Consider the following 10,555-nt stretch of genomic DNA (forward strand, 5'->3'; position numbering starts at 1 on the left):
AATACCTGTGAATTAGCAAAATCTCATTCTGTACAGGTAAATGGCATTTGTTTGGTAGAACCACCCACCTCCGCGTACCATAGCGCCTCATGGATCTCCCTGTCTTGAGTGTTTTCTTCTGTACTTTTCTAGAACTGCACCTCAGTAACTAGACTCTGATGCTATAAAAGTAAAGCATTTTCTGAGCTCTATTAATAATAATAATAATGCTAAAACTTGTCATCTTGTAAAAACCTTGCCAGAAAGTGTATAAAAACAACCTGTTAAATATTTTGGGGATCAAAGGCTTTTTAGGTTCATTTGAAGAACAAATGTATGGAGTCGAGACAGGAAAACTGACCAAGTCACCTGGCCTTTAGATATTAAATTTAATATGCTCTTCCTTCCAAATTTACTACATAATCAAACGTTTTATGTTAAATGCCTGAAGTATATGCCTTGTCATTCAGGAAGCAGGTAACATTGTAAGCTCTATGAAGTTTTGTCTAGTGAGTTCTTAACTCTACCTCGCTCTGTGGTGCTATGAGCTCTCGAACAACTCCTTTTAAAATGAAATTAGGTGCTTCTGCCTTGGTAAATCAGTAAGTATATTAGAGTGGAGAGCAGAAATGCAGGATCTCCCAGACCACTGACGTTCAAGGCATTCTGGGTGAGAGGCACCTGAATGAGGCAAACGTTTACATTCCTGGACAGATTATGGACAACTTTTTCATGAAGTAGAAGCTTGGGTTTGCAAGTTACTTGCAATTATTTGCAATGAGGGAACTTCAAGTAGTCTCCTATTATTTCACACATAATGGAGGAAATGAACAAACCGGACAGGAACTAACAAGTCAACAAACAAAGGAACTCAGAGACAGCTTTTGCCTCACAGAAGAAGAAAAGATGAACTACCACACCCTCTATTCATCATGCTGTAGACTGTGCAGCACTTAGGGGGCTAGTCCAATCTCGAATCTATGACCAAACAGGCTGACAAAGCGTTCATCCGACAGAAATCTGCTGTTGACTTTCTTAAGTCAGGAAATCAGCAAGGTTTTTAAGGTTTTTAGTTCCTTCCCTAGGAAAGGCGCTTTTTTTTTTTTTTTTTTTAATTGGAGGCACCCTGAAATTTCTTGTGTCATTTTCAGCTTTTGTCTCTGCAAAAATTTCATTTTACTTCCACAGAGGAAACTAAAGCAAAATGTACGACATTTGCTTGCTACTTGAAAAATTAATTAAGACACAGTTCCCTAATTCAAACTCAGAAGAGGCAGGTTTTGTCAGCAAGGCAAAGTTATCGGTGTCAACAAATCGTGAGTGTTTTTTAACATTTTTCATTCATTTAAAATTAAAAAGCTGCTTTTGAGTTCACTTTTTTCAAATTCACCACTAAATGTTGGTTTATTATTGCAATCATGATGATAGTTGTTGATGGTTGTGGGGACAGAGAAGGCCTGGGGTCTGCAAGTAAGAAACTATGGGAAAGTCTGGCCTGCAGCTATTTCTGAACTCACTCCCTTCAGTGTTCTTGGACTCAACTGGACTACACTTCTGCAACAGACTTGCTGACTGCATTGCACGGTTCTGTGATTTTGTTCTAGCTTGCCTACACATCATTGTTTTTAAAATGGCTGTGAGCTTGGTCTAATTTCTGGTTTGCAAACACAGTGTAATAGACCAACAGAATTTCATTTTGTTTTCAAGGTTGTTTTCTGTCCCCTGTTTCAAAGATACACCATACCTGAAGAGTTAGTACTTTTTCTGTCAATGTTCTTTCAATATAAAGAATGACTCCTCCTGAGACACATCTTGTTAAGAGTAAGATGTCTTAGGAATGACTGGAACTTGATTTACAACAGGAAGAAATGATTTTAAGATTGTTAATCAAGCAGGGAAAGTTTTTGGAAAGGAATTTCTACATAGAAAAAAACATACTAAAGTATTTTTTGGAGTAAATACTATTAACCTAATTTATGTGACAATTTCTGCCATTTTGCTGTACTACTTTGAGTTCATTTCCTATTTACTAAAATAGGAAGAAGCAGCTGCATTTTTTGGTAGACCTTCAGGTAAACTTTGTAGCTTCAAGACCAGCATATTTACACATAAAGGTTTTTACACATATTCAAGGTTTGAATTTTATCCAAGTCATGGAATAATAACATCACCTATTTGCTTCATGAGCAGGTGTATCTGGTGTTTAAAAGTGATTTAACAAATTCAGTGCTTGTTTTTGAAAACAGTAGCTGAAAATAGAAGGCAAATATTACTATATCTGCCACACAAATATTTCAGTATGTTTCTTTTTATTTTTTCTCCCTTTTAAGGGTCAAAAGGCTTGGATAGAGAAGACCTTTTCTAAAAGAGAATGCATCTATGTAATTGCCAACAACAAAGACATTAGCAGGTAACATTTGAAATTTTTGTTTTGGCCAACAGAAAAGGTTAATACTGAAGAAATTGGATTTGATTTGGATTTAGACATGTGAAACTCGGACCCGGTTTACTCACTGCCCTTAAAGGGAGATGACAGGGAACAAAAATGCAAGACATGCTTGCAGTTGAATCTGTACAGAGCCATGGGATGTGTCATAGCGAGGTGATAAGACTGGGCAGCAGGAGAGGAAGCAAGTTGTTAGTTCCTAGCTTTGCAAACCAGAGCATAAATTCATACTGAATTCTGAAAGCAAGGGTGCAATGAAGTGCACTGTAAAGCAAGTGGTACCATTCTTCACAGTTGATATGACACTATCAATAACAAAACTATACAGGGGGATTGGAATTCTTAGTCCAAATATTAATATTTCTGCTACTGCATGGGCCAGCTAAATTGTGGTCCATCTTGTTTGGATAACATAACAGTTTATGTCACATGTTTGCTGTCACCTCTAAGGAAGAAACAGGTGGTCACTGCTCCTGTTCTCATTCTTCCTCCTTCCCTGTCCTTTAGCCTAGAAGAGCTTCCCAGTGCATAACAGAAGTGAAATTTTTTATCTTTGCTTGTTAAGGAACACCTGTCGGCTGGTAATTCTGGCATATGTATGTCTGCAAATACAACAGATATGACCTAGAAGATGTGTTTCTATAATTCATGTAGAGCAAGGCATGGTCAGTTGAAATGTAATTTCTGATTTTTATTCTTTTTTTTTCCTAATTCACTATCCAATATTGAAGATACTGTAATCAAAGTTGATTTTTAACTTACAGGTGCTGCTGTGGCCAGCTCATTAGCCAACATATTCCACCTCCTCCAAGTATAACAGCTAATAAAAATGGAGAAGAAACAAAGCAAGTGGAAGCTCAGCCAGAGAAATGGTCCATCAGTAAACACACTCAAACATACCCAACTGATGCCTATGGAAACCTTGAATTCCAGGGAGGAGGACATTCAAATAAGGCAATGGTAAGGAGCGTAGGCTACTTTAAGGTATTCATCTGGTATGTTGGCTTAATAGATATGTGTCAGGATTCCAGCTCACTCAGTCATAGTCCATTGAAATCAAAGAAGGTCTCTCTGCTCTCTTGGAAGGGTGTGGACAAGATGCTCAAAAAGAGAAAGAGAGAGAAAATGCCAGAGAAAAATAATACCTACTTAGGAAGCACCTTGTAACGTCTTAATGAAACAGTGTCATTGAAGTTACTGTCAGTAAATATCAGCTGAGGTGGCAACTGCATGTATTAATGCCCGAGATTCCATCTGTTTGTATTAAATTTGTGGGCCAACATGGATACAGATTTTTTTCTAAAATTTAGTCTAATAATAATAGAAATTAATCTTGCTTCCCTGAAAGACAGAGGCCTGACAGAGCTGGAAAACGGACTGTTGAGTTTTAGCAGTAGAAGTAACAGCAAGTCAAGCTTCTGCAAAAAATATCTTTCTGTTTTGCCTCTCTTCTGAACAAATCCAAACCTGGATTTGTTTCTTTGCCCATTTGCTTTCTTACTCTCTGCTGAGATTGCAACTCAAGATAACTACACTGCAAAAACCTGTCCAAAATGTATGGGAGAGGTTGGTGTTCTTTGTTAGTGGTGGTTTGTTTGCTTTTAAAGTAGAAATAAACACAAGTTTATTTCATAGTTTTCTTTGATAGAGTAGTAGTTTGAAAAGAAATCGTAAAGGTGGAACTAAGCTGAGAAGGATGCAAATCATTGCTTCAGAAGCAGAAACATGTATATCAGTAGTGAATGGGATAAAATGTAACATAAGCCTCCTGTTTCTTATTAAGGTCATTGCTTCTCTTTGGCAGTCAAACCAGAGGTTTTAGGAACAATACAAAACACCTTCCAGTCATTTTAAATAGGTGGCTTCCAACACTGCAGATTTGTAATAAGGGTTTAGGATCAGTTGATTGCAGTCAGTTTTGCAGATGAAGAGAGGAAAGTGGTGCTTTTAAAATTCCTGAAGCTAATGGTAAACTCTCAGTAGCAAAGTGAAAGGATTAAACCTGTTTTTTCCAATCACAAGCAGCAGAGAAATTTAATAATGTGTTGCTTAAAAATTGTAAAACTCTTTCTTCAAGATGGAAGGCTTAATATAACCATTCTTTACTCAGTCAGTAGAAAATTTACAGAGCAAATGGAGTGATAATATTACACATTTTTCTTTGCAGTATATCCGTGTGTCATATGACACTAAACCAGATTCTCTGCTGCATCTCATGGTGAAAGATTGGCAACTGGAACTGCCCAAACTCTTAATCTCTGTCCATGGAGGCCTCCAGAACTTTGAGATGCAACCTAAATTAAAGCAAGTATTTGGAAAAGGTCTGATAAAGGCTGCCATGACCACAGGAGCTTGGATTTTCACTGGAGGTGTTAGTACAGGTAAGCAATTACCAGCGCTTTTAGTTTACTTAAGAATTCAGTGATGTTCGTTCACTAATCTTTCCCACAGGCGGAAGATTTAAGTCTACACGAACGAGTTATTAGCCAATAGACCAAAAAAGGAGCATTGTAATAATTTGTGTTAATCTCCTACCCAGCCCAGACCATAAGATTTACCTCGGTCAGTATCAATTTGCATTACTTGGTGTTTCCCCAGAAAAAAATTTCATCATTGGTTTCAGTAGCAAGGAATCTACCGCTAGTGATAATACATTTTTTTCAGTGGTTGGTTATCCTTGTAGTTAAGAAAACTCCTGCTCCAAATTTGCCTAGCTTTAGCTTCTTACTGGTTTTTTTGTACAAAGATCTTTCTGTTACTAAAAATATATTTCCTGAGCATGTTTTCATACACAGCACTTTTGTCAAACTGCACAGGCTGAGTTCCATAAAACTCACACTAAGCATGTTTTCCAGTCTTGCAGTTGTTATCACACCTCTGCTTTGAACTCTCTGTAGTTTTTTAACAGCCTTCTTGAATTTTAGATGCTGCAATTTTTGAGACAGTGCTTGATGGGAGTTTTTAATTGCTGAAGTAAAACAGCCTTTCTGCTTGCATTTGGCACTTCCCTGTTCATGCAGCCAAGGACTGAGTCTTTAGGCTGTGTGATCTCTCTGAGAGTTAGTGATCAATTGATAATCCCCTTTAAATGCCATGTCTCTGAGTCACTGTCTCCATGGGGTCACCCATGCATGCACATGCTCTGCATTATAATTATATAAGGTGTTTGTTCTTAAATGAATGAATGTAAATTAGCGATCTTGAAACATAAACCTGAAGTCAGTTGTAAATGTCTCTACTTGAAGACATTGCAATTTCCTGTTTGCATTTTCCTCCGATCTTCTGGCCACCTGAAACAGTTTTATGTTTCTCTGTTTCCTTTTTGACCATATCTAAAACATAAACTATACAGCAACTCCACATAACTCCACCAGGAGGTTTTTGGCACTATTCTTGGGTTCTGTCAAAAACACAGTGTCTGAAATGATGTCCAAAATTTGAAAGATATCTTGAAAAAGAGTTGTTTTGATGATTCCCTATATATTCTTACATTTTGAGACTAGTTGGTTTCTAATTAAATTCATTTATCTTAATATTAATTCTGAGTGGTCTTCAAAAAACAATCAGATGCAAATTTTTATTAAAGATTTCTGTAACAATATCTTTATTTAGCTGAAATAAATCTTTATTATACAGTTATTTCTCAGAAAACTATGCAAGATAAGAATTAATTCCTTTGACTTCTGTTTTACAACAAAGGTCTAATGCCTTTAAGGGAAGGTGATGATTGCTATTCAGAGTAATTTTTAAGTGAAAAAAAACTTTCTTAGATAACTATAGGGTTGGGTTTCTTTGCTTGCTCAGATCCCAGTAATAGTATTCCATATGTGTTTAGCAATGTGTGCAATGAATAATATAATTCCAGACAATGGTACAGATTACACTGTGGCAGTTTAAGTAACTCGGTAAGTCTTTCAAAGACTTAATTGAACTCAGAACAAGGATGTGAAAAGGCAATGGGATTTACACACAACTATTACAAAATGAAAGCATGAGTTTGTCTGCATTGCATATTCTGGTATAGAGATACCAGTTTAGTAGTGAAAGCAATCCAGAAAAGCAAGTAGCTCCGTGAGAGGCAAGAAGAAAATTCTGTTGTTTAGTGATCTCTCAAAAATGCCAAGAATGAATTAGATTAATTGTACCTATAGGTGTCATTCGTCATGTGGGAGATGCCTTGAAAGATCATTCTTCCAAATCCAGAGGACGAATATGTGCCATAGGAATTGCACCATGGGGCATTGTAGAAAACAAGGAAGATCTAATAGGAAAAGATGTAAGTCTTTAAGGAAACACCTGTTTAATTGGCAATGTCAGCTGTATAATAAAATGTTCTGTTCATCTTTTTGCAGTATTTTCACTGTTTCTAAAACATGCCAAAGAGCTGAAATGGAACAATTTCTGGAAGAAAAAATGTTGTTTAAATATATTTGTCAGGTTGTCATATATGACCTCAAAGTAAATATGGAGCTAGTGAGGTTTCCATTGCTTTCAATAGTAGAGACCTCTCTGTGGTGGCAGTGTTTTAGGACCTAACTTCAGTGTGGCGCACTGAGACTTCTGTATGTCATGTAAGGGCCTTTATGTACAAGACTGGCATTTATTGTAGATGGGTACTCTGCAGTGGCATATTAATTACTAGGAACTCCAAATGAGAATGTGTTTTCTAATGCAGTAAGAGGATTATGTGACACAGTGTGTGATCAAGCAGAGTGTATCAGTGAGCTTAGGGGAACAGGCAGGAGAGTGCACAGATGTGACTGTCATTCTCCGAAGAAAACACTGCTGTGAAGAGTTCAAGTTTTGAATGTAAAAGCAAGCTCTATTTCTAATTCTCCTCTGGTTTTGGTTATAAAGGTCTACTTGGTTTGTTTCCTCATAAGGCATGTGCTTCTGTTGGGCTGTGTGGGGGATTTTCACATTTAGTTCTTAGTTTTAATCTAGATGCATCTATCCTTTTGACACACAGGTAACACGGGTTTACCAAACAATGTCAAACCCTCTAAGTAAGCTCTCTGTGCTCAACAGTTCCCATACCCACTTCATTCTGGCAGATAATGGTACACTAGGTAAATATGGAGCTGAAGTGAAGTTACGACGTCAGTTGGAAAAACACATTTCCCTCCAGAAAATTAACACACGTAAGTACACTGGGGCAAACTGTGTAAACATAACATCTTAAAGGAAGGGAGGGAAGAAGGGCTTGAAATACTTCAAGGCTTTGAAATTAAATGCTTCTTCCAGCTCTTTCTAGTGGGAATTTGATCGGGACTGTGTCACTAAACTAGAACATATGCTGTCTGATAAGTGGTGAAAAAGCCCACATCTAACAGCACGGAAACCCCAGAAAAGTAAGGATTGCATAAAGGGAGGAAGAAAAATTGACAAATAATACAGAGGAGAAGCTTCAGAGCAGTAAGAATTTAAGGAAAGAGAAATGTAAAGAATTTTTGCATTTCTAGCTAGAATTCATAAGCATCAGTAAATACATAGAATGGGGTGATTTTGTACAGTTCCTGTTTACAGGAATCCTGTGCAGCTCGGAGTTTTCTGATTCCAAGTATTGATACTAAAATTTCATTTTCTCTTTTATATGAATTTGTTTAATTTGAAATCTCTCACTCAAAATTCTTTCATCTTCCAGATAAACTCAGCTGGGATTTTGATTTTTAATGAAGATAATTGCACATCAGTGCTTCCACATTTAGAGTTTTGTGCAGGTTTAAAATTTCTGCCAATTGTCACAGCCTCTCTAAAACAACTCTTTAGAATCCTTTTTGTCATTACTTAGAAAAAAATTATTTTAGAAGACATTTTTTCTTTAACATTTTTGTAGAAAAAAAAAAATTGAAAGATTAAATAAATAAAAAATTTTAGTAGCTGGGGTTTTCCAGCAACTTAAAAAAACCCCACAACAACCTAATTTAAAATAGTCCAAGAAAACTTCAATAGTCTTTGAATCCACACTTAATTAAGAGCTACTGGAGAATAGACATCACTTCTACCAGTTGCCTTTCTGATTTCTCACAGGTGCTGTTGTAACCTGTGTAGGTCTGTATAAATAAGAAAAAAGAAACATTCAGAAAGACAATTGTATTGAAGTCTGCAGAAGTTTCTAATAGGATTTAAGTGCTCTTACAGGTAGAGCAGAAAAATGAAGTAGAGTGCCAGGTAAAGCTGAAAGGTGCAGTTAGAGATCAGCCATGACACATCTAAACATTCTTGGAAGTCTTTAAGTACTGCCTTTTGCCTAAGGTAAGCTTAAGAAACTGAACTCATCGAAACGATGCCACTTGCCTTTGAGTGTGGAGACAGTGTCATGTTCTGTTGCCCACAGACATTAGAAATAGCTAACCTTAGCTATGCTTTTTTCATCTTTGTCTTCTGCAGAAGTGCTGGGAGAGTTGTAACATTGTAAAAGGGAGCACTGGCTTGGAAGATAAGGAAGTCAGGGTCCAGAGGCAAGATCTTCTGTATCATTTCTTTTAATACCACTGGGGCTGGGGTTATTGATTCTGATTTAAGTAATGTTTGGTGATTTTTGCCATGACAAAGGCAAAGTTGGGAATACACATGGGAATTAAATGTTCTATGAAGGGCTTTTAATCACTTCAAGCACAAGCACCTCTTCTGGAAATCTCAGCATAAGGATTTCATGGACTCACAGGCCAGCCCCTGCTCTGTGACTCCTTATCAGAGCTGGAGTATATTGACAAGAGGATATCAGGAAGCTTCTGCTGTAATTGTGCATGGTGTTCCTGTTTTTCAGAGAGGAATGAATGTTGAAAACATGAATTCTTTCATGCGTTCTCAGCCATACAAAAAAGTCCATCCTTTTTATAAAGAAGTGCTGGTCATTTTACAGATTAAGAACTGAATTCAAATGCTTATGATAGTGGGATTAGTCAGCTTTCAGGTAATGTTTTGACCTTCATTTCCCCAAGTATGTTGTGACCAAGGCTACTGAGACCATGTGACCTGTGGGCTTCCCTTTGTCATCCTATGCCTGGAGATCACAGTGAGGCAGGGACAGCAAAGGGATGCTCAGCTGTCGTCTCTTCCATCGGCCAGCCATTTCAGCTTCATGATAAAGACACTAATTTCATATTTTTTTTTATCTTAGGAGAAAGCATAGATATGTATCACCTTACTGAAGACTTTCTGTAGGTAACCAAGGAAGAGTTAAAGCATCAAAGACATAGTAGCTGGGAGCCATCCAAGTAACAGTGAAGCTAATGAAGTAATAGGAGAATCATGTTAGCTCTTTTATCCGTACATGGTGTCTGTCGAAAGACATTACAAACAGTTCACCAACACTGAGTGAATAAATTGTCAGCGTGGAGCTGATGCAAATGCAAGGGCAAAGAAACGTCTTGTTCTTTTCCTTTTGGGGTTGTGAAACAGCATATGGACATTTTTCCTGGTGTTGGCCATGAAATGGTCATCACTTTTCCTAATTGCTCTGGTTTAAAGTGATGTTATAACACAGAAATCACATCCATTCATAATATCTCAGCATCTTAAACTAAGTTTCAATTACACTTCTTTTTTTGTTTCTGTTCTATTTTTTGCAGGGCTGGGACAAGGTGTTCCTGTAGTTGGACTCATAGTTGAAGGGGGTCCCAACGTGATCTCCATTGTCTTGGAGTGTCTACGAGAAGAACCCCCTCTCCCTGTAGTGATATGTGATGGTAGTGGACGAGCATCGGATATTCTGTCATTTGCACACAAGTATTCAGAAGAAGGAGGGTAAGATTTTGAGATCTTCACGAAAGCTGTGTCTTACTCAGGAGGACAACATAGTATATGCCTTGCTTTCATTAAAGCTTCATAAAAAACCACCTCAGGGACAAAATACTATTAAGAGGCATTCTGCTGTCTGTCAGCCTTTGTTGCCTGTTTGATCTTAGCCCTGGCGTTAATGAGTAAAAATTGTTACCACTTGGAATGTATTTGATGGTCCACTGAAATAAGCTTGCTCTCAGTGCAGCACTGTATCATACAAGCTCCATCAAAGTTTGCTGCACTATACTTGGTGCTGGGTTGGGCATGTTAGAAGCAAGGAACAAGTGGTTCCCAAGAATTACTCTTTTTCTCAGGCCAGGGCTGAGGTTAATTAGTGCAAAATTT

General features: G+C 37.5%; 1 protein-coding gene across 1 annotated transcript; it reads left to right on the forward strand.

Annotated features, from left to right (window-relative positions):
- Positions 1-2,309: 2,309 nt before the first annotated feature.
- LOC104156914 (transient receptor potential cation channel subfamily M member 1-like) lies at positions 2,310-10,178 on the forward strand (the record flags this gene model as incomplete). Its single annotated transcript, XM_009703247.1, has 6 exons — positions 2,310-2,389; positions 3,190-3,385; positions 4,593-4,806; positions 6,577-6,701; positions 7,395-7,566; positions 10,000-10,178. Coding segments are annotated over 6 exons (966 nt in total), but the record flags the coding sequence as incomplete, so codon positions are not given.
- Between the last annotated feature and the right edge of the window lie 377 nt (positions 10,179-10,555).

This window comes from Cariama cristata, unplaced genomic scaffold, assembly GCF_000690535.1.
Source record: "Cariama cristata isolate BGI_N322 unplaced genomic scaffold, ASM69053v1 scaffold28620, whole genome shotgun sequence".
NCBI lineage: Eukaryota > Metazoa > Chordata > Aves > Cariamiformes > Cariamidae > Cariama > Cariama cristata.